Source organism: Ammodytes marinus (assembly GCF_949987685.1).
Source record: "Ammodytes marinus genome assembly, chromosome: 20".
NCBI classification, from domain to species: domain Eukaryota; kingdom Metazoa; phylum Chordata; class Actinopteri; order Uranoscopiformes; family Ammodytidae; genus Ammodytes; species Ammodytes marinus.
The window spans coordinates 12,688,653-12,714,467 of record NC_137224.1 but is presented as its reverse complement, the minus strand read 5'-3'; the positions used below and the strand labels follow the sequence as shown (position 1 = coordinate 12,714,467).

The 25,815-nt window shown below is 41.7% G+C and overlaps 1 protein-coding gene across 1 annotated transcript in view; it reads right to left on the bottom strand.

Annotated features, from left to right (window-relative positions):
- The window catches only part of ankfn1b (ankyrin repeat and fibronectin type III domain containing 1b), a gene marked incomplete at both ends in the record, with an annotated part of 134,784 nt that extends 110,650 nt beyond the window's left edge, over positions 1-24,134 (bottom strand). Inside the window, 3 exons of the mRNA XM_080049264.1 lie at positions 7,671-7,921; positions 13,836-14,017; positions 24,013-24,134. Of these exons, the coding sequence (XP_079905390.1) occupies positions 7,671-7,921; positions 13,836-14,017; positions 24,013-24,134 (555 nt within the window). The remainder of the gene's footprint in view (positions 1-7,670; positions 7,922-13,835; positions 14,018-24,012) is intronic.
- Positions 24,135-25,815: the final 1,681 nt, after the last annotated feature.

Here is a 25,815-nt window from a genome sequence, read left to right as displayed (position 1 = left end):
ATAGAGAAAAAACACATTCAGTGCAGCTTTAAAGGCTGTGAGCGAAATGGTTCTTTTAGCTAACTTCCTATCAATGACTGCAGTTAGCAGTCACCTCCCTCGTCCCTACGTCACCACATTAATGCGCTGCAGTCTTCAAGCAGCAATTATCTAGCATCATCTCAGATCCGTAAGTGCGATAAAACATGATAAAAACAATCAAAACAGACAATGGGAAGGATTTTTACCTGCTCCGCCATTGTAGGCGCATAAACATACACCCCTCTGTCGCACGCGCAGAGAGACGTACACATTTGTAGCGTTCTCTCTTCTGATTGGATATCAGGTTGTGGGATCCCAGAAAAGTTTATTTGCCGATTACATGCAGAGTGGGTGACTGAGAGACCTGTGTTATGAAGCATGCACACTGACTATATAAGTGATCACTGTATGAATATAGAGCGATTTAACACGTATATTAACATAAATACTCTATATCGCTCACTTCACCTTTAACTCTCTCGAAATAATATGGAGTATAACAAATCAATTCCCTTTCATTCACCCACGTTAGCTACATAACTTAAGTTTAGCACTGAAACATAAAATTATAATCTAAGGCATCATCCACAGACTTTGTCCAACTCAATCTTTAGAAGTAATCTAATTGCGAGCATCAGAAAACCATCCATTGCGATCCGTTTCAACGTCCAGGATCCACACATGCCATCTGAGGATGCATCAGATGGGGACTTAGCCAACGGAAACAAATGGGAAGCAAACCGACAAGACACTGAGAGGTTTAGTCTGCAGCACAGAAACTGGTTGAAACAGACGGGAAATAAACCACTTCACTGCTGTCATTTCAAACTGTGAAGAGGCGTCTCTTTTGCTCTCTAATTCCCAAGACAACTAAGAACTATCTTCCTTTTACACAAGGACACAGCGGATTCAGTTTCCTTGGCTTTCACAATCATTGAAGCTATTTTGTAAGCAGATTGTTCAAGCTGGGTGATGGTGATTCCCTTTAAACTATAAAAATATATATAATCTGGGGAAATGTTTTGCAGAAGCATTAGTGCTGTTACAGTAATGGAAATCTTTGAATAGGCCCCTGCCTCAGGTGACCACCTTCTAGGGAAATGTAGTAAGATACACCTCAGAACTGATTGGACTTCATCACTTTGAAGTTCTCCATTAATGTCATCGCTACGTCAATATCCGTATTTACTTGTCCTCTGGCTATCTTTTACATGTGTATTACGTGTGTGTGTGTGTATTACGTGTGTGTGAGTGTGTGTGTGTGTGTGTGTGTGTGTGTGTGTGTGTGTGTGTGTGTGTGTGTGTGTGTGTGTGTGTGTGTGTTTTGTGTGTGTGTGTGTGTGTGTGTGTGTGTGTGTGTGTGTGTGTGTGTGTGAGAGAGTACAACTATTGTTGTGAGAACCAATTTGAGTTTTAGACCTTAAAGGGACTCACACCCATCGTGCAATTGAGAATTACAGCACTATCATACCATCCCGCCTCCCTCCAATGCCCCCACACCCTCGTTCCATGCTTGTATCACTGACCCGCGAATCGCATGCAAACTATATTATAACAGCGATCGGGACTGCATGTACATACTCACACACGGGTGATTCACATTTAAACTCAGATAAACACGTTTCCTTGTGGAATGATCGCTTACTGCGGCAACGCTCACACATCTGACCGAGGGAGAAGAGAACGGAAACTAAACAGGCTCTCTGTCCGACTGCTCTAACTGACTGCTATCCACACTGAACAAAACACATTTTAACACACTGTAAGAACTAACAACACTGTAACTTATGAACGTTGGGGCCTTTTCTACAATGGTCGCTACTCGCTACTGTCTGCCGTGGAATCAAAACAAACCCTCTAGTTGAGAATGCGCAATACAGAAGCAGACCGCAAACAGACAGGTCTGTCGGCCAATCAAATCGTTCGGACCGAACGATTTGATTGGTTGAATTTTATATATATTTTTCATAATATTATGAGATTGAAATCATTGTTTGTTTTTACTCCTGGTGGGTATGTCTTATATTTTAGAGTGTAATTACCTTATTAATACCATTTTAACCTAATCCAAAAAAAGTGTAAAAATGCACCAAAGCTTTAAGAGTGAGGATATTTTTGTTAAGTCAGGACATTTCAGCCGGTTCTCGCTTCAGGACTTTAAAGAGCTGTTTTAGGCCTAAAGGTGTCAACACACTGCACACCGCCGCGCGGCGAGTTTACATAGAAAGTCAATGTATTTCGAGCGCCGCTAGGCTAGGTTTTAAGGTTCCAGTATGAATTAGGTTTAGGTTAGGGTCAGTGTGAGGGCTTGGCATTAGGCAATTTGTTTTGGTGGCCTGTGTGTGTGTGTGTGTGTGTGTGTGTGTGTGTGTGTGTGTGTGTGTGTGTGTGTGTGTGTGTGTGTGTGTGTGTGTGTGTGTGTGTGTGCGTGCGTGTGCGTGTGTGTGTGCGTAGGTGTGTGTGTGTGTTTTGAATGATTACGTTCATGCTCCCTCTGTGCCTGTTTCCCGTCTCCAAACAGAGACCTGACCACAGGGACTGGCGGCATATCTCTTAAACCGATCCACACGACCCAGAGTCTTTTGACCAAAGCAACGGGCTGAATATCATCCGCCTCATCACACAAACTGCGTACCACTGAGTATAATGCGGCTACTGTATAAAGAGGCCTGCATGTATCTATGCACATGATCAGGTTGAAATGTGTCTCGCTGTGTTTCCTGTGGCTTACCAGTGAATCGGCAAACTGTGACAAACAACTACTTGCATCCCCGTCCTTATGAATGAATTGAAGGAAAATGACTCCCCTTGTTTTGTTTAATAGAGAAAACTTTGTGAGTCATCGCGCGAACAGGGAGCGTGTCGGACTGAGATGCGTCAAATGAGCGTGGACAAAAGCATTATGTAGCTACAGCAGTTTCAATCAACAGAAATGATACGGTCTGTACTTTGATTATGTAGCTACTCAGCCCCGCAGCTTGCTGCCATTAGGCTCCGAGTGGATCTGCAGACACAAGATCCTTCATACATAAATAATAAAACACACACACACACACACACACACACACACAAACAAACACAGATGTCATGAGGGATGAGGTGTGACTCTATTTGAAGCTAGCTCTGTTATCAGGCAATGGACTGCGTCTGTTCAGCGGGCTGAATTGTTAACAGTGTCACAACAGGAGACAGCACTGATAGATAAACCCAATTCTTAAGTCACAAACATCCATACTCATATTGCACGTAACACACAGACAGGTTGATATGGGAAACAACCACACTCCCGTACTACAGCTATTTCTGTCGGTGTACAAGTAGCTATGAGAAAAGTGTAGTATGATACATTCCCATTAGTGTTAATTGTTGTTGTTTCCAGCGAGATAAAGCAGCTCCCTATCCTGCCAATGATAACCATGCTTTATAGTAGTTAACGTTTTTAGCTGTGCTCTATATAATTGAAAAAAAAACAAGAGTGCACAAATGAAGTTTGATGTTTCAACCTCTTGTTGCTTTCCCTTAACATCCCCGAGCTGAGGTGAACAGGCTCTGTCAGTGCCCATAAAGATTTAAGAAGCTCTTGTGAAGTTGCAGGGAATGATGATTGCCTTTTTTTCCACCCAAGAGTTCAAAGGAAAGCGATTCCACTGCATTGTGCGGAGCTGGAGAGGTGTGACCTTGAACACGGAGGACACGCGGCCCTCTAAATGTGTGAAAGTGAAGAATTGCCGGAGACGAAAATGATATTATTGTGGGGGATGGTTCACTTTTACTTTAATGCAGACACACAGTTCTGCAGCCTAAAGCTGCGAACACACCGCACTGGCCCCCTGTGGTGGTTGGCCACGTGAATGCAGGAGGCTCGCCGCTTGGTCATATTGGACCATATTCACCGCAGCCACCACGGCCGCCTCATCGAAGGCGGCGGTTAACTGCGTGAACGCAAGAGGCTCGCCGCTTGATCATATTGGGCCATATATTCTTGACGCCGAGGCCGAGGCCGAGATCAGACCCGTCACACTTACGGTGCAACAACAACAATAACATGGTCCAGCTGTGCCAAAAAATACAGATGTAGGTAGGCCTACACTGTGTAATTACCAGCGGCAGTCATGTCACAAATAACATTAAAACAGCATGAAGACGCACCCCGATCGCAAATACACACACATTAACAGCAATTCAGCAACATACTAAACACATTAACACCAGCAGTGTGTGCTCAGCGGCAAAAATAAAGGCAGACATCAGCCTACCTGAAAGTGAAAGTGCGCGGTCTGGCGGAGGACAACATCGGTGCTTCGCTGTACTATATTGGAATTCCACACTGCCGTCAAGTTTGGGTTCATATTATCCTCCGGAACAGCACACAGCTGGGTGAGTTTCACTATGCTAACCGGTGCTACCTTGGCTAAAGTACAACCAACAGCTAAACAGATGCAAAATACACATATTTGCAGAATGTATTGGAAGCCCAAAGTCCTCACTGCCCACGACCACCTCGTCTTGCAGACCACTGGGCAATCTCAACGCTGATTGGCTATCGCAGCGACGCCAAAAAGATAAATATTTTCATCTTCTGCATGTCAGTGCTGTGTGTGTGCTGAAAAAACTCAAAAAACAGTGTTAATACACAGTCTAGGCTCTGTAAACGTTTGTTTACATATCCTTTGTTAACATACCATTTTACAGGGCCTAGGCTGTGTATTTACATTGGATTTTCTTTTTCAGCACACACACAGTACGGACATGTAACAGATCATGAAGATATATTCACCGATTTTGACAAAAAGTCATTTTGACAACAAGCGCTCTCCAGAATAGCTGACTACCTTTAAATGTTAAATGTTAAGTGGACTTGACTTATATAGCCCTTTTTAGCCAATTTTCTCAGCCCCAAAGCACTTTCTTACCACATTCACACACACACACACACACACACTCATACACTGATGGCAGTAGCTGCCATGCAAGGCACTCTCTGAACCATCGGGAGCACACACCTTCTTCATATGATTCTTCACTATAACTCAGTATATTGCTATGTGCCGTCAGTGTGTTGCTATTCAAGCATTGTTGCCCTGCTGTGTGACTCTAGGGGGAAAACACTTTTGTGCCTTCACATTGCAGCACAAACACTTGTGTGAGCCAGCGGGGCTTAAGCTGCAGTGTTTTTTTTGTCACTGTCATTTTCACAACGCAAGTGGTTGCTGCAAAGAGCCTGTAAGTTATGGGCAACGAGGAGCCACTCTAAATGTATTCTCCTCGCATCCATAACCAACGTGCCAAAGCCCTTGCTATTGTTTAGAGACGGGGAAAGGAAAAGAGACCGACTGGTTGAGACAGATGGAGAGACAAAGAGAAGACAGGCGGCATCAATCAATTTTCTGAGAGGCTCTCTCTGAAATAAATATGTCCTTACAGTGGAGAATAAAATACTTTGTCTCTTTCTCCTGAGCTTAAAGCCCCTGTAAACCCAAATCCGCAAAATCCTTCAAACTATGTCATTTGAGTCAGTTGCATGATAGTAAGCATGTGAAAAGAGTAAGGCATATTTATCAATCCAAATTAAATATATTGTCATTTAAGTTTGATAAACTTTACAGAAATTCAGTTTATGAAGCAGGCTATGCTCTGCCTCTTATGAACCAGTAAATTTTTTGAGCAAATATCTGCCCAAACATTCTTAAAAGACAATGACTGTTGCCATAGAGTAGAGACCGTTTGATTCAGCCAATGCCCACAGTCATGTCAATCGGTCTAGACAGTAGAAAAGCTGTTTTTTAACTTAGTTTTAAAATATTTGTGAAATTTATTTTCAATTACATTTTTGTAAAAGCTTATTAAGACACCCAACTTTGATATATTGATTTTTACCTGATTCCCTGAGGCTTTAATCACATTTGCCTCTATGGGTGGAGAGAAATTGAAACAAGTACAATGTTTTTTTTAACAGGAATAAACCTGAACACTGGTGCCTTGTCCGCCTCCTGGTCGGTGATCTGTTTATATGTATTTATTTATGTCTGTTTTTGTATTTGTCTGGCCAAATTGCGGTCCCTGTGGAGCTGCACAAAAATGGGGCGAATACAAGGGTCCACCAAACTAATTATACTCTGTAAGAGGGTAAACGTTGGATACGCTGCGATATTCAGACATCACAGCACAGGGTTAATGCATAAATGAGGTATTTTTATAATACCGGCACCACTACCTACAGTCTGTGTGTTATTACAAGACAACATTGCGTGACTGCCATCTTACCCAAAAACACCCGCCGCAGGTCATCAGATCCAGGGCCGTCCCCATTACGCCAACCGATGTGCTGTTTTCAATGTTCTGAGTCAAGGTGCAGATCGGTTTAGTGCGCTTAAAGTTTGCGTGTGTACGCGTGTTCTTTCAACTCAGTTCAAGATTAAATCCTTTAAAAAAAAATCCCTATCATAAGTGCAATATGTCCTCTCTTGCCAGCGTTTAGTCAGCATCCATATACACATCCAGCACTATAAGATATACCACAACCCTCTCCCACCAGACTATACCCACTACCAACAGTACCTATGCCGGTGTCCTGTTGCACCTGCGACACTGGAGAATCAATTACAAAGCTGGGGCTGGTAATGAGCTCTCCGGTTACCTGATCCAGTGACCAAGGGGACAATATGGAGGTCTTCAATCTTTAATGCAGATTCACCAACCCTGCGGTGTCTATGTCTATGCTTCACTGAACCCCAAAAGATCCAATAGAACACACACTACAGCTGTTGAATTTTAATTAAATACACAAAGAATCGTAAGATACGATAGTTTTCAATCTCAATGAATAGCCACAAGAAATACAATTAGATAAAATATGAAGAACTAAGCATATGGGCCCAAGTTGTTTTAGCAGCTGGAAGCAAGTGGCTTTGGGGTGACAGCTTGATAGACGATTTTGTAATTGATGAATGGAACTTAATAAATGGAGTGGCAATGTTCCTGTCTGTGTAATAACACCCCTTTGTTATAGTGATTTTGACTATATCAATTTGATTTTCATTCTCTCGCTCTCTCTCTTTCTCTCTCTCTCTCTCTCTCTCTCTCTCTCTCTCACACACACACACACAACGCGCACATCCACAGAAGAGGCTCAGACATAAAAATGGAGGGCATCGGCTTCACTAATTAGGAAAAATACAATTTGAAATTTTTTTTAGAAAACACTCAGCAAGCAATTGAGTTTGCTGCGTCCCTCCTCAGTATCGACTGTGCTTGGTTTCCTAGCATGTCAAAGTATTCCATGTATTATGCAGGTACAGATAAAAGGGATATGAGAGAGAGAGAGTGTGTGAGGGAAACAGACAGAGAGGCAGACAGAAAGAAAGAGAGTCATGCCGTCTTCATTCGAGAGCTGCTGCCGTGAATGTCTGCACCGCGGCACATTCTCACAGCATGTAAGCAAACCTAAGACGTGTTCTACTAAATGGCCATATGCGCAGAAGCAACCTCTAAAGAGATTGTGCATGGGTGTATGCGTGAGCACGTGTCAGAATGAATCCACTGCGCTGGCCACGGAATGTGTGAAAGGGTTGTGAAAGTGTTTGAAATGTGTGGCTAAAGAGAGGAAGGGGATTTTTTAATTTATTTTATTTAACAAAACTTGTACTTACAAACTTTCTCTTCAGCTTGCCCTTATTGCCACGGCTGCTTGGCTTGCTCTCGACAGCAGCAGTCCCCACAGCGCTGTAGTCTGAGGAGCCCATGTCCAGGTGGTCGTCTGCTGAGGCGCTCTTGCGGAGGTAAGCGGCTCGCGCCCGGAAGTGGGAGAAGGGCGACTGGGAGCGAGGGCGGGCCGCGGTGCACACGACACGATCAGGCTCATCTTCGCCCTCCATGTCATCCTCCAATCGCCACAGCTCCCCTGGTGAAGTAACACAAAAAAGGCTTAGGTTATGGTTCAGTCAAGAGGGGGGGGGGGGGGGGGACTAGCCCTTCGTTCCAAATCGCATACTCTTTCCCTTTTTTTATTCTATATACTACATCTGACCATAAAAATAATCTACTTAGAATACAGTAGGCAAAAAATGGTCGCTTCAAAAGCATGCTGTTTTCAACCCTAAAAATCTCAGCTTGATGTAGTAGACATCCAGCTATTTTTAAGCATACTTAATCTGACCATAAGAATTGGGACATGCTAAATCTTTTATCTACCATTCTAAATAGCAGAAAGTATGGGTATTGGAACACAGCCTAGGTTTGGACACAGAGGAGATAAATTATATTAAAACAGATTGGACAGATAGCAAATATGTGTTTTCTTCCACGCAATTATTGCAAAATCACTGAGCAAATTGTGGCCAGTCACCCACTGATTGCTTTCAAAAAACATTTCCTGGATGTAATCAAATTCCTTTCAAGGTGAAATATGTTTACTCCCAAACACTTTTCCTCAGCCGGCCTCCTTAACAACTTGATTGTGATTCCATATACGCTCGTAAAGAAATGATGTCTCATGTAAAATGCATAGGAGGGAACTCATTTTGCGGCTGTTTTTCTCTTCGGTTCTGACACGATGGCTAAACTTCTCACCGGCGCACAGCAGAGATAGATGTGTGCTGTCAGAACGTAGCTCAGCTGCACTAATCACAGCAGACTTCCACCGCTCTGGGTTTGATGTCCGCCCGACGTCCTGTCAGCGCCCCTAAGCCCTGACTAACGGCACTCATAAAAACACGCGCTGGTCTTTCAGTTGCATACGGCACATGATGCATGCTGGGAGAGCTATAACAATTGTGTCAATCAAGGCAAAGGACGTCTTCATGCCACTTAACAGTAAACATTTTTTTTTAAAGGGCCAAGGTGAAGGCTCAGTCAGTGCGTATTCAGATCATAAATATTGAATCATGCTCACATACCGAGATGAAAATATAGCTATTTGTGTATTTCCCCGCTGCTCATAATTCATGGCGTCAAATTAAAGATCAGTGGAATGTAAACGTGGAAAACATCATACATTTTAAAAAGATTCAATTCTGCAAATGAGATATCTAAACCATGAACGTGAACTGTAATAGATGGCATGGCCCAACAGAGCTGCAAATGACACTGCCTTGTTCTTAATTAACTAAACTGCTCTAACAAAAACAGAAACAGGCTTAATGAAGGGACTGCCAGCTCAGTGGCATTGTTAACATCATAACCTTAAGACCATAGATAGTATAGCTTAAGACCAGTGATGTTTTAAGCTAGCTAGAAATAGCTAAGGTTAGCTTACATACAGAGCAGAATTGCCCAGTGTTTCTCCTGAAACAACTGCAATGGTAAATTAACACTGACTTAATTTCTTTTTGAACTGAGATTATTAAAATGGATGTGTGCACTTTCTTTATCTACTATAGTTCATTGCTAGGAGTTATGTAGCATTTGCATTTAGCCCGTTGCTGTAAAAAAAAAACGCTTTCAACTCAATCAGCTCACTGTAGGCCTTTCACTCTTTCTGCCTGAACACCCTCCAAATCACCATGACCTCCGTGAGCCAATCATGGTCCTGCTGCCTTCATTTCTAAACTTTTCTCTCACTGCTGTCAGTTGTCTTTTCAAAATCCTCCTCCTCTGCCCTGAAACTATCCAGTGTCTAGACATCATCGAGGCCTTTTTCTTAACAACCTATGACATCACACATTTTATCTCCATCACCAGCACATGTGAATAAAACAACTTGATTAATTATTTACACCGCTGATTCATTCAAGTCCCTCCTGATTGAACTTGTATCAAAAGATGTGTTGATTAATAGATTGTAATTTACAGAGCAATAAATACAAGATGTTGTCTTCTTAGATTCAGCCACTAAAAACATTTATAGGCTTGGCCAACACGTTTCTTAAGTAACTGATCAGTGTTTTGTCTAATTTGTCATTAAAGAAATATTCATATTCAACTTTCTATGCATTGTAATGGAATCCTTTGTCATAACAGCAGGTCTCTTGGAGGCGGATGTTTTTGCATGTGCTTCTGAATGATCTTCAAAGTGTTATATATTAAAGTATTAGTTCCGCTCTCTGAGCAGCAGCCAAAACGCATCCGGCTTTCAAAGTTGAGCCAAATTGCACTGCAACGAAATAACAGAGTAGCAACTCTGCTATGCCAGCTCTGAGCCAGGCCTGTCACCAATGTGGGATGTAGTTTGAAATCTATTAAAATGTACCTGGTCCACCCTTATCAAAAGTAGAAAAGATAATGTGTACGGAAAATTTGGGGCGGGGCATAATCTCCAAAATCTATAACCTTCTAGTAGCTGAGTCCTCAGAGTCATCGGTAAAGAGGCTGGAGGCTTGGAGGGAAGACCTACATGACAACACAACCATTGTGAACTGGGAGAGAGCATGTACCAAAGCACAATCACAAACAATTAACACTCGTCTTAAATTACTGCAGTACAATTGGCTCATGAGAATTTACATCACCCCAGAAAAACTCAATAAATACAACAGTGACGTTCCAGATATCTGTATCAAGTGTGAGAAGGAAAAGGGTACTCTTTTTCATTGTCTTTGGCAATGTGAAGAAGTTAATAAGTTTTGGGAGGCTGTAAGGATGTGTATCTAGGATAGTATTCCAATACAAATACCTTTAGATGCCAAACTTTTCTTACTCGGCCTATATCCAGAAAAGTGTAATATTAGGAAAGGACACCGCATATTTTTAGACATTGGTATATTGTTGGCTAAAAGAATAATTGCTCTGTCATGGAAAAAAGTGGGCATGCCAAGTTTAAATACATGGATTACTGAGTTATCTACAACTCTGCCCTTAGAAAAAATGACCTACATTATTAAGGGCAAGGAGTCACTCTTTAATAACACATGGGGTCCGTTTATAAGTTTTCTGGAGAGGAGAGACATAGCACATATGATAGAAGAACCTGGGGATTAATAAATTGCCCTGTGCAACGCTCATGTGACTATATGATGAACACTAGATTGGAATGTGATTTCACTTGTATTCCCCGACCACAACATTAGAAATACTACAGGACTTATTGTTTGTTTGTTATATACTTTTGGTTTTGTTTGTTGACGCCTGTATTGAGGGGTCTCACGTTATGTTTATTTTGCTTGTTGTATTTGTGATATTATTATTATTATTTATTTTTTCATATATATTTTCTGCAATGTCCTACACCTTGGTGCTAATATAGGGTACAAACCTGCTGATTAATGTGTAAGACTTTGTATGTGCAAAATGTTAAAAGTCAATAAATACAATGTTGGAAAAATAAATAATAATGTACCTGGGATATCAAACAACCCAAATAATTACACGTTTTTCCCCAGCACTGATGGAGGGATAAATAAAGAGCAAGAGGTGGCATCATCGTGGATGACAGCGGTTGCTAGGCAACAACGGTCATGTGAGCCTGAAGTCTCTCAATTTGATATTTGACAATCAGACTTTGATATGTAAAGTTTGGGAAACAAAAAAAAGGTAGAACTTAAATGAACCAATCACAGACGATGCCAATAGTTCCAGAGTCATTTGCAGTGGGTTATGAGGACATCCTCATAGTTCAAACAGGAGAGAGGGAGGGAGAGGGAAAGCTAGAGAGCTGGCGAGAGGAATATAAAGAAATTCTCTTCTTTTGTGTTTACGCCCATAACTTGTAATAACTTACCTAAACCACTGAGCACTATTTTGTGGATGAGTGTTGATCGAGACGGGGACGCAAGGAAGTGCTTAATATTTACTGAATCTAAATCAAAAGGGTTTGATTTAGACAATTTTACCCTAATATTTAAGTTCTGTTGGCTTTACTCTAAGGCCACTCCATTGACAATATACAGTATAGTTGATATTTACCAAAATGTATTTCAATGGGCTGCATGGTGGCTCTGGATTAGCACAACAACAAAAAAACAAGGTTCAGAGTGACAGTGTTTTATTTTTATTTTACCGTGAAAACTTGCTGGTGAGTTTCTTTGGAAGTTGGTAGCTAGCAGCTGTTGTTGCCGCTTGTCCCTCAGTGAATCCAGTGGCACTTTGGTTTACGCCCGAGAAGAAGAAGACTCTGTCTCATTTTAATAAGTTTGGTTTCTCTGATGTTTGACGCTTCTTTTCTGTCTTTGTAGAGTCACACATTTCTTCTCTCTCTGGAGCGCTACACAGGGTGTGTTTGGAGAAAGTGAAGCGCCGAGGCAAAAAAACAAGAACGATAACAAGACAGCGTTTCCCCTTGTTCCCGATGTATCTGGTGGCGGTGGGGAGTTTTGATCTATTCGAGGTGAGGGACGTCAATCACAAGTGACAGGCCACTGTTGACTGTGTCTGTGTGTGTCAGTGCATGTGAATGAGGAGAGGGGCTGTGAGAGGAGGCTTAACCTGAGGCACGTCCTGACTGAGCCCTTACTCCACAGCTGTGCACCCTGACATTGGGGGCTGTCGGCTCACTTGACTCTGGCCATGTATTGGATGTGCTTTGGAGATAATATTAAGTTTTTTATGACCCACTTTGGACAAAAACGAGAGGGCTGCTGGAAGCGGAATCGACGGATGTTTAATTATCCACAGAGAAATTATGAATGTATTAAAACACACTGTATGTAGGTCACTTTTGAAACCGTTTGAAAAGCAGTCAAGCATTGCTTTTGTAGCCTGTAGAAATAATCGGATGACTATTTCACTCTAATTTTCAGTTGACATCATTTGTGTTCATTCATTCATACTAAAAGTGATTTCTCTTTTAGTACCATAGTGTTTACATAGGAAAGCTCCTTTTTGATCCATATAAAAAGCATAATACCGAGACCATCCAAGAATCAAGAATCAGCTTTAATTTGTCATTGCACATGTTACAGAGCAACGACAGTCATACCCCCGCCAAGAGACATAAAAGGACAGTAACCGTTACATGGGAGACAGGAGGGATAAACTGAAGAGTCGTCAAGCGTGCGCTGTGCCCCTTATCATAGGTAGGAAAGGGAAAACATAGGGAAAAACAGAGGGAAAAAAAGGCCATTCTCAATCTACGCTCCATTGTGGGAGCGCAGTGTGGGATTATGAAAAAAAAAACACCTCAGCACAATAAGCAACATATGCTAATAACACCACAGACAAATAGAAGTCGTATACTTGCACCTTATAGGGAGGGGGGAGGGTAGGTGTCACAGCTCAGACGCTGGAGGGAGCATGCAGCCGACATTACCACATACAGTAAACCTAACATGCTTTCATCCTTAGAAAACACCCCATCCATCCTTAAGATGAAAGAGATCTCTGTCAGCAGGGTACCACTCCAGGATTTCACCATGACAGTTTTTACCTCTTAGGTTAAAGTAATTGCGTTCGATTTGTAAACAAGAGAGAATGTAAAGGAAATGAAAGAGGAAATATCCTTCTTGCACAACGCTCATGCTGAAACAGCTGCTGTGTGCAAACCATGAAGGGAAAAAGTCAACGTTTGCCGTATCTAAGAAGATTATAGTGACATCATTCCTCATGAATCTTAAGCCCGACACATTCAGGCTCCCATAACCAAGTAGGTCAAACTTGTTGGGAGCGAGACACTGTATCTGGCCCCTTACGGAGCTATTGTTACAATGAAAACATAAAGTGATTGTGAATGAATGAATGGATGATGAGAATCTGCTGATTAAGCTTCAGGCTCTTTCCATTCCCTACAACATAATAAAGTTGAAATCGGATCAGTGATCTGTCGGAATTGAACAAAGGAATAGATAACATTTTTATTTTGTCTTTCGTTTGTGTGTTCACTTTTTCAGTTGTCTGTTAATGTTCCTATAAAAAAAAATCCTAAAACAAATGGCGTGCCTCTTTACCTGCGGGTGGCAGAGTGAAGGCCTTTGTGAGGCTGCTGGTGGTGGTGGCGTTCTTCCTATGCGGTGGACTCCCTCCAATCAGATGGCTGTGATGGACCCTGGAGACTGTGGGAGACTGGGGGATGCTGGGAAGAGTACGGGACTTAGCCAGTATGGGTCTCTGCAGCTTCCTTTCCAAGGACCTGGTTGGACGGCATAAGGAGTCAAATTAACACAGAGAATTGTATTTCTTTCTACAATACCAGCAGCAGCTGCCAGGTCTGAGCAAAAAACACTCTATCTCAATACACTGGCCAAAAAATACACTACACACTGTGTAAGTGAATGTCTACCGTTTAATTCACATTAGGTAATTTCTTGTCAATTTGATCAACCTTTTTAGTGCATCTAATGAAACAATGCTTTGGGTTGGACAACTGCCAATGTTGGATACAGTGTTTATACGTAAGCCTCAGATTTACTATATAACAATATATTTGTTTGTATTGGAAGTACTGTATATTAAGTAAGCGTCTTTTAATGGTCAGCTTTCCATTCTGGTACAATAGCAACCTGTGTATGGAAACACACCCGCCACACACCCACACACACACACACACACACACACACACACACACACACACACACACACACACACACACACACACACACACACACACACACACACACACACACACACACACACACACACACACACACACACACACAGTTGAGTGTTAATGAGTGTCTAGAGAGCAGCTGCTGTACTGATCAATAGTGAAATTACTTCCATCTCAAAATAAAGCTGAAGGCCATTTTCTTTCTTTGACAGTAGTTTGTGAAACACACTCCCCCAGTGGGACACCAATCAATAGCCACAATCACAAGATCGGCTTCCTATCGAATTGGTGACGATTCTACAAAACATAGTCAATAATCTGCATTTGTCGATGATGAGACGTGCTGAGCTTGTTAAACAGCTACTCTATTGTGTTAACAAAACAAGTATAACTACTTGTTTTGTTATTTTTAGGTGGCTTTTGTAGGTCAGTGTATTGTCAAAGATGGCACTCACGGGTTTTGTACTGCTGTGTCCTGTACTCATACTATATACTACATATATTCTTGTGTTTATGTCTATATTTATTATGTGTGTTGTATATGGACCATGAGTCTGCCAATAAAGACTACTAATACTATGGTGTTTCTCTTCAGACAGAATTAAATATATTGTTTAAAGCCTTTAGGAAAGTGTGTTTGCAGTTCTTAGATTGCCAATAGTATGTCACGTAACTGTATGACAAGATGTTATTCACATTGCATATAATCTTCCCTAAAATGAGGGTCTTGTGTATAAGGGAACAGAGATGAGACCTTAAAAAACACCACGTAGGAATGAAGGAATCGCTGTAGTGAATGCCAGCTCTGATCAGCTTGATGGGATTGAAATCAATGCAACGTGGTCAGCACTTCAGACATCAGAGGCAGCAGATGGCTGACCTCCAGACTCCTGTGAAACAAGTTTGTGTAAAGACTTAAGAACACATGATCCTAAGCCAAAAAAAAAATCACTCGAGATGCTGAGTTGATTTGATCCGATGCCTGCATTGAGACAGGTTGCAGGCCGCTCGCTGACAATCGTGTTAAATTGTGTTTTTTAATTCTTACCATAAACCGAACTGTTAAAATGAAGAGTTGTGGTTTTATATGGAGTTATGCGCTAGGCAAATTTCTAGGACGGGAAGTGGTAACTTCTTGGGATTCTCAACTGGTTGCCTGGCAACCTCCCAGTGATAACAAGACCCAAGTTTCCCCCCTGTTGGCCTTGCCACAGTACGCTTACCAACTCCTGCTGGTAATGTCATATTAAATACAGAGATATGAGAGGGGTAGCGATCTTCTAATCCAACTCTTAGCAAGAAAGCAACTAAGGGCAATACCTTAGAGACATAACAGCACATTTTAGATTACCACAAGTGCATATAAATGTTTAATATGTGGCCTATGTGGCTATTATACAGGCAACAGTGGCAATACAAATTCACAAATCATCAACAAATTGCTGTTGTAAGCCATTCATCTAATAGCCTTGGATTTTTGCATGGGACCGACCATATCATGGAAGTCAATACATGATTATTAATTATGAGTATGGAGAAGGTGTAGGATTAAATAAGTATTTGTTAAATTGTTTAAATATTTGGTATTATTCATCAATTGTGTTGGATAATTTAATTTTGTTTTGTTTATTTATTCACAAAAAAAACTGAATGTTCTTTTTTTAAAATCTCTATTCTATTGTATTTAGTTTTGTTCACATGTTCGGAAAAAAACTAAACTTATCTATTAAATCTGTGATTCTTGAGAAGTGGGACAAAACAGGGTGCAATGTTGAAAAAATACAAACCCTATGTTTAGGCTAATTACATGTATGTATCCAAATAAGCTACTGAGCTAAGCTTTGACACAACCTCCCAGCCTCCCAACCTCCTTTTTATCAAAATGGGCTTTTTACCTTGCCATTCCTTATTTTGTATCAACACCGTCAGACACCAAAAACACGAATTAATTTTCCCTCAATTTATGCTAGACCCATGAGATGTATAGTGATCACAAATATTCACAAAGACTGTCAGAGGCCACACATTTTTATTTCAAACTGTATATGAATATACATTTTAACGTTTCTTAAACAGAACAAATGGAGTTTTTCTAGTAGCCATTTGGTTTTTCTGTTGAGGAATGATCAAAACATTTCAAATAACTTCTTCAGAAATTGTAAGTCGGTGTTGACGTATCATGGTTGTGACGCAGGACTTTCAAGATTTGGATTATAAAATATTCTAAAACTACAACACTTATCAGAGTGACAGCTGCCCCTTATTTTGGCTGCTTTTTTTACATTTTAATGGATTGTCTGACGGTGGTGACAAAAAGTGTCCCACCACTTAGAAACCTTATAAAACATGAATGTGTTAACAGCAGTTAATATTGGAAGACGGCCTTTTGTCCCACTTCTCAAGAATCACTGAAATGTTTGAGTTTACAATAGAAGATTATTATTCTTTATTTCCTCAATGAATGCTTTAAATGAATCCTTCCCAGTGTAGCATCATTCAGTTGTACAAGCCGAATAATAGTAGCCTTCTTAGTGCATCTTTTTTACTTGCTACTTTTTGACATTTCTATCACCAGGCTTCAGGTGCTCTGGAGCGAGACAATAAATGTGCCGTGTTTTAGAGTGAAATATTTCCGCTTTCTTTCAACTCTCCTGGTTGTCTGGCTCAGGATTTATTTCCAGGCTACTTATCACAGGGGAGCTATCAAGTAAACCGACAGCCGCTTCTACTAAGACAGCACTTCCGCAGGGCTCAAGAAGTAAAGCACTGACATACAGTATGCATGCTGTCAGCCAGAAAAACACCCCTGCGACATAGGAGGTGGGTGTTGTTGTTATGTATATTTGACCTGGGATAAGAGAGTCCCCTAATGAGATTCAAAGCAGAGACAAGGAAGGAGGGCCTTCATGTGGCCCGATGCCTTGTGTTGCAGAGTATCAGAAGAAGAGCTGATAGTGACTGTGTGACTGTATACACGTAGGCGTAAAACAAGCACACACACACCCACACACAGACACTCTTTGATGCTAATAGAATCAGCCAGGTCTCTCACTCCTCAGCAATCCATAATAACCTGCATGACAAAAAAAGCATTTGCCTGAAGCGTGAACACACTAGGACTGTGCTTAAAAAAAAATCAATACAACAAAAAAGAGTGATATTTATTTCCATGATATCTGTATCTTCAGTTCCAAAAATATATATATTTGGGGGGAAAATGTAGTTTTAAACAAGTTGTGAACTAGAACCTCGCTCCTGTAGATGTCCCAGTGCAGGGAAAGTTGCCTCAAATTTCCGGGTTTTGAATTTGAATTAAAGTTTTGAATCAAATTATTTTGACTCAATGCGTCCACTGAATTATCAATTTAAGAAAATGTGATGTAGTAAGACTACCCAGATCGTACACAGCCACTTGTGTGTCAACGATGTTTTTACTTTTACAGTGAACTACCTTGAATAATCTGCAATATATCAAATTGCAATGTATTGTGATATATCGTATCCTGACCCATGTATCGTGATGCGTATCATATCACAAAGTCCTTTCCAATACCCAGCCCTAGAACACACGCATACACACACTCCTCACAGTTGTCATTATACCCAGCACGTCATGATTAGAACACACTGGGTCGAACAGACGGCCCAGGCCAGTCTGACAATTTGGACTGCGCTCATCTTACAAACCTGTTGCTAAGCGACTCTACAAAAACAGGGGGAGATTAGAGGAGAGGAGAGGAGAGGAGAGGAGTATTTATGATTCTCGGAAGCAATCTGCATCTTCACAATAACAACGACTTGCCCCTGAGTTGTAACCATCTTGTGTGCCGTACATTTTACTCTTGTCAAATTTATTACATCTGGTGCACCAGTCTAGGGAGACAAATCACTTCCCTTGTCAGAGCCTGTGTGTGTGTGTGTGTGTGTGTGTGTGTGTGTGTGTGTGTGTGTGTGTGTGTGTGTGTGTGTGTGTGTGTGTGTGTGTGTGTGTGTGTGGCAACGTTGTTTGTGAGAAACTGACATTAAATGAATAACAGTTTTTTTTTAAACAACAACAAGGACAGACCATGACGTGCTGAAGAATATGGACGGAAAGAGATAGCAAAGTAGTTATGGGATGACGGGTGTGGTGGTAACGTGTGAAGATCAGCTCTGAGTGAAAATACAGTGTGAAAATATTTGCTGGGAAATGTGTTTATTTGAGAAAGCCCACATGCGGGTGAGAGGAGTTACGCCCATGCTTTTGTGCACTCATCCTCTTTCTCCCTCTCATCTCTTCTCTGCACTCGACTGACAATGAGGAGAGCTCAAGTCGACTTTGCGGGAGCTTCTGTTCTCTTTCTTGCTGCAGGCTGAGAACGCTTTGCTATCGCTTGCGCAATACAACTTTTTTTTTTCACAGCGATTTGTATTAGTGGCCTATTTTAATGATGCAAGTACTGTAGCTCAATCAAGCCTCTCTCAGCTGTGCAATGAAATGAAACTGCAAAACTGGGGGAAGGTGTTTTACCAACCCTGACAGTAAAACCTATGTCTGCACAGCTGCTGTATGGTATGATGTATGCTGAATGTTTGTGAATGGCACTGCATTTGAATGCAGCTGTATTGGGAGCTATCCGTGGTGCTGAATACACTCCTAACACACACGCACACGCGCACACACACACACACACACACACACACACACACAGCAGGACATCTTCATACTCCTTTTACACAAACACAATTGAGTTTTCATGAAACTGTCTTTGGCACAAGAGGTAGAAAATGTCAATTCTATGATTGGACCATTTTAGGATTTAACACAGACTGAACAAAAATTGATTAATGACAAGCACTATATATCTTTTGATCTTTTTCCAAATCCACTCTTAAACCTTCTGCCACTGGCACATCAGACCTAATGAATATTCCATTTATTAACATAATTCCCTTCTGAAGCCAGTTAAGTAGCACATGCATGGTTACTCATTCACAAGCCCAATGCACTGCTTTGTACAGAGCCATTCATTAAAAGTCTTATATTTGGTCTTCAAGCTTCTATGTCTCATTATAACATCTCTATCTATCTATCTATCTATCTATCTATCTATCTATCTATCTATCTATCTATCTATCTATCTATCTATCTATCTATCTATCTATCTCCTTCTTTACACTTATCCTTCTGTCTCTCCTCCGGATAATTCATAGTCACATTTAAACACATAATATGTAATATTCGGTCGCTAGGAAGCTCACGGTGAAAACAACAGAGTTTGATGACGCCATGGATCATGGGAACAGCTTCTGCGAGAGGCATTACCGGCTTTCCATCAGTATGGCGCAATATAAACAATACGATACAACAAATAGCAAAAACGTGCTGAAGCTACTACTTCAAAAGTTTCAATCCACACATAAGACGGACGGACCCATGAGAGCAGCATTACTAATATATAGCATATATATATCTCAGGCATGGATAGCATTCGGGGGGTTGGGAAAAAGATATGACCATATGTCAAAATTAACACGTTAACGCAGGGTGATTCCTTTCTGGAATTAATATATCCCGCCCGCTCCCTACTAGTCGTCAAATCCACCTTCTGTCATTCATCTATACGTCCCTACTACAGTATACAGAGGAAATTAGAATCATTGGGCATATTTCAAATTAATCGTGATTAATTGTGATTACTGTACTTTCCGTACTATAAGCGCACTGGACAATAAGCCGCAGGTGTTATAATGTTTAATTACCATATGTAAGAGTTCGTGCACAGAGGGGATTGTCGGGAAAGAGATGGCTGCTTGAGGAAGCTCCCATATATTAACATTTCAACAAACAAGTTGCATATTTGCATAACGTACGTAAGTGTTAACATTTTGTGCAATAGTAGCTATTAGGGATGGGCACGAGTGTTTTCGCTACTCGTGTGATCGCTTGCATTCCTCGAGGATCAATCGATTCCTCGTTAAAGTTTTTTCTATTTTTAGAACGCAACGCATCTGTCTACAGAACAACGGTTGACCGCAATAAAGCGCTCAATGCTTATGTCAAACAGTCACAGTTGCCATATGATATTAAGGATTTATTTTCCACAAGTTTAAAACACATTTTCCTAACTGAAAGTAATTAAATAAGCGGGCCACAATTTAAACCGATCGAGTAGGTCTGCGGTGGAGAGAGAAAAAAGAGAGAAAAAAAAAGCATGGGCTGTATTTGGCTAACAATCAAAATAGACATTTAAAATAAGAAGGGCAGCAAATACAATAAAATTATTGTCCTACAATTTAAACACATAGATAGGCTAAATAACTCACCAAAGCAGTAGAAGTAGTAGTATATCCAACCGCGTAATGCTCACTCCTGTCCGTGACTAATTACCGCGACTAATTCCTCGTTAACGGAACGTTACACCGGTCGGCTTTTGAATCTCAATCCTATATTCCATAATAAAGGCTTCTTAAATGTCGTTAGCTCGAATGTGCCCGAAGTCAGCCTGGCTTCTTTACGTGACTTTCCCAGTTTTCCAGCACCGCATTCAGCTCCGCGGTGCTGTGGAGACCACACACTGGCTGCGCTGCACGGAGGTGGCAGTTATTTGCGGTTTCTGTTTGACACAACGCTTAGTTTATTTCACTTGGATCAAAATATTTAATTTTGTTAAACTTTATATCCGTTTTGTGCCGTTTTGTACACGTATATAACATTTTAAAATAGGGCGGCCCACCGGCCGGCCTAAAGGCTACAAAAAAAAAAAAAAAAAAAAAAAAAAAAAAAAAACGATTTTCCTCATCCAACAATCGAGATCATTTGAAACGAGGAGTACTCGAGTACTCGATTACTAACGCCCATCCCTAGTAGCTACAGAATATATACTGTGCTGTGTAATAACAGGGTCGAAAAACGGGGAAAAAGTTGCCGAAAAGTACGGTAATCCACAGCTACCCTAGGATTAATCTGATTACACGTGTTAATCGTTTGACAGCCCTACTTATGATGTCATAGGATATGGATATATTTACCTCTGTCTGGGTTTTGATTCAGTAAAAGTTGGTCGAGGAGTCACTGGACTCAACGAATTGAATGAAGCAGCTTTGAGCAGTTTAAGTGAGGGGCAGGCAGGAGCAAAGGCCTGCCGTGGTGGACAGAATGATGGACATTCACTTGTTTATTACAGAATGCTTCGTCATCACTCATCATTCATTAAGGACTGGCCGACTTGTCTGCACTGCATTAATTAAGGCTGCTTCCCAGCTTTAGGAGAACAAACTTATGGGAAAATAGCCAAGTTGCCAACATAATAATTATTTCTTCACACTCTGAATAGCACTACAGTAATAGCAACAATCTAGGTTGACATTGACATTTAAATGGCATTTAAGGTGGATGTGTGTGTGCACCAAAGATAACTGTGTGAAGGTTATTGTTAACTGAAGTTCTAGTCCAAATTGTAATAAATATAATAAGACAGAGGAAATATGAAAGCCTTCGAGAACAATTGGGGCGGGAAAAAATACTGTAGCGTACTGTGGCGTTCTGTGCAGTGGGAGCTCCTGTCAAAAAATCTAAATTTAGAGGCAAGGTCATTAATTAGTCGCAGCAGAAGGTGGCAGATGACATGGAAACTTGCCAGAAAAGCAGCAGAATGTTGGGAGAAAAGGCCACCAACCTGATTTCCATTCAATCTCCGTCGGCGAGCACACTGATTCATAACAACAATCCGCTGCTGTAGTCCAAGTCAGCCTCTTTTTCCCCACTTAAGACATAAACGCATATATACGCATCACAGTGACAGATACCTTTCCCGAATAAATAACTGTGGTAAATTTGTATTTATTTTTTTCACTTAACTTTCACAGACAAAGGAGACAGGATGCAGTCACCCCGCCGGTATAACATCTTACTAACTTGGTTACCCCCGAAACCACTCAGAATCCAATAAAAAATTAAGAATGCTAATAAAAAGTCAAGAGAGAAAAGGTGGTATGGAGGAGGTGGCCTGCAAGAGAGACAGACAGTGAGAGGGAGAGACAGTGACAAAGACACTCTTTGGATGAGAGAGATGCTAGCTTTGGAAAGGCAGAGAATCAGAGCTTTTTTTTCTGTACCAGAACTTCCGCCTACGTTAACACTTGAGAGAATGATGCGAGTTTTGATAGACATCATTTCCAAGTCTAGAGTACTAGTGGCAGTTATGGTGTTGTTGTTTTTTCTTCACGCTGTAGCACTTGCATCTTGGCTGTACAATTTAACATCAGCTCACGAGCAATTTATTTTCTGCTTGCCAAGATATGTTTTTTCCTAGCGGCCTTATACTTTAACAGCAAGCAGAGCAAATTACATTCTTTTATCTGTATTTAGGGCACTAATTGCCGTTTTGTGATATAAAGCAAGAGTTTGTTAAACTTAGCCAAGGCGCGCAACATACATTTTCCGGGTGTGAAACAGCTACAGTGTGACACAAGATTAACTGGGTAGAAAAAGTGTTTCAGTGGAAGTGACAGTTTCAAAATCCCTCTTGAGGAAGCTGCCTTGACACTGGCTAATATGGACTGCTATTCCAGGGGTCTTCTTTAATTACATAACATATCAGGAGAAGCACAGAGGAAAATCACAATTAAACATCTTAAATTGCCTGTGAATCCCACTGCACAGTCCTATTTGGAGGCAACTGTGATGTAGAAATGTAGGCTCAGGGAAAGGGAAGACAGGAGATTCAACATTTCGTCTCACACGCACACACACACACACACACACGCAAGCTCAAGAAGTTAAACTGCTTCTTCAAATACCCAGATTGTCAGGGCAAATACTGTGCAAAACCTGAAGGTTAAAAATGTCCCCCTCTTCAACACAAACTGCCCTTGAGCGAGGAACCCTGCATTGCCTGCTCTGTAAACTACAGTAGAGAGCTGGGTAGCTCCCTGTGTAAACGTGGGGGACTGTATGATATGATATGATATGATATGATATGATATGATACGTGAGACAGGATGTTGCTGGAGAAGAAAATGTGCAGTTAAGCCTTTTCTCCCCCTTTTCGATTTCTCGTTGCCCCTCTCTTTGTGAAGTATATCGACTTGATCTTGTCTAGTTCTATCTATAGAAAAGCCTCTGGATTCAACTGTGCATCAGTTGGAATGATCCATAGTGGCCAGCACCATGCCTGCAGCACACATCCACTGCACCTCCACACTTATGTAACATGCTTGCTTGCTCACACATGCATACGGACACATGTTTACAATTGCGAACACAAGCACATATACATACGTATACAAACACCTGTTTGAATGGCAGTCTACATGCAGACACACTTAAACGCACTGACCAATCCTATGTTTTCTTTCATGCAATACATGGCAGATATATTGATAAATTATTATTAAATCAATCAACGGTGACAAAGCAATTCCATCATTTCCTCAAGCAACTGACTGTCTTTTGTTGTGCAAAAAGAGAAACACACAGGGGCGCAACAATGTATATTTAGCATTCTCTTCAGACATATGCAGTGTACCATTTACCCATTTAAACTGGCATACCTGTACACACACACACACACACACACACACACACACACAGTTACCTGGCCTCTGCCACAGTGCAGCAGTAGCTGCCGCTGCGCTGCTGTGAGCTCCTGCCCACACGCAGCTCCTCTTGCGACTTGCGCCGATTAAAGTAGTCTGTGAGTTTCCCAAAACTCGCCATCTTTCTTCTCTCTCTTCACCTCCAACTCCCTCTCTCCCTCTTGCCTTCTTTCCCCTTTGATCAGTAATTATTTATTTATTTAAATCTATCAGGTTGTTTCTTCTGCAGGAGCTCCTTGGCACACGACCTCCTGACTGACTGTGTGCCTTCTACCTGGATTGAGTGGTGCGGCGCGCTGTCAGCCGTGGGTCCGAGCGCTCCCTCATGCTCTGCTGTGAAGGCTCTGTGCTGTAGTATGCAGGAGATGAAGCTGAACCCCCGCTCTGCCTTCCCCCTGCCTCTCTCCTCTTTCCATCGGTTGCTACTGCGAGGCAAGAGCGCGCACACTCACTCGCTCTCAAAATAGTAACTGTGTTTGTAACTGCCTACCCGTCGACACAGCAGGAGTGCCCCCCTCTCTGGAGAGCGAGCCAGGAGAAGAGAGAGAGACAGAGAGAGAGAGGGAGAGAGACAGAGAGAGAGAGAGAAAGAGAAAAAGAGAGAGAGAGAGAGAGAGAGAGAGAGAGGTGGTGGCTGAGTGTCGGTCTTTTTATGTGCTGGAGAAAGCCGAGTTGGTGGGAGAACATGAGCTTCTATGATGCTTGTATGTATTAAGCCCACCCCCCTCTTTGTCTCTCTCTCTATGTCTCTGTGTTGTTGTTTTTTTAGGGTTTTTGTTAAGCACATATTGTCTGGGTCTCTGTGTCTCTCTCCTATATGAATTCTTTCACATGGTGAGAGCAGGTGGCAACGGCTGAGCTCCTCACTCCATCTCTCTCTCTCTTTCTCTCTCTGTCTCTCTCTCTCTCTGCTTCAAACACACACAAACACACACACACACATATATGGATACGCACACAGACTCACATTCAACCTGAAGCGCACCTGCTCCTCCGCTGTAACTTCCCCTGCGCGTTTGTTGGTGTGTGTGTGTTTGCCTGACTCTCTATCTCTCTCTTTATATGTGTGTTTGTTAATAATGAAAAACCGGCAAAGAGGTTTGACCAGGATGAGTGGCTGGTGGCCCTGGCCGTCATACCTTGATCTAAAAGGGTTGATGGGAGGACAGAGGCAGCGGGGGGACAAGGTAGGCACAGCAGGCGAGTATATAAGGAAAGAAGGGAATGAGGTATGGAGGGAGGGCTGTGTGAAGAGCTCATTAGTGAGGTGTGTGTGTGTGTGTGTGTGTGTGTGTGTGTGTGTGTGTGTGTGTGTGTGTGTGTGTGTGTGTCGCTCCCTCCCACCCATCCAGACACCATAAATATGCAGGCATTCCTCTTATCTGTTCGCTGTCTCATTCTGTTTTTTTATCTTTTGTCCGTTTTAGAACAGGTGACCGTGTCTTCTTCTCCTTCTTTCCGCCCTTTTTCTGCTTTCATTGTCAGAATCTCTGGGTTGCGCCCTATATTTACCTCTCTTTCCCCTCCGGCTGACTGCTTCTCTTGCCTTTCATTTCTGTCCCTCCACACATCTCATCCTCCCTTTTTCTCCTGCACTCTCACTCTCTGTCCTTTCTTTTTTTTCTTCCTCCATTCAAACAGCCACAGGGAAGCTACTAAATGAACTGACACGGTTGGCTCATAAGGTATACATCAAAGCCCAAATGTGAAATATAAGTACGATATAACGCTAACCCTAACCTCTAACGCTATATATGTATATGAACTCACACTTGCCACAGGCTCTCTAAAGAAGCCATTAA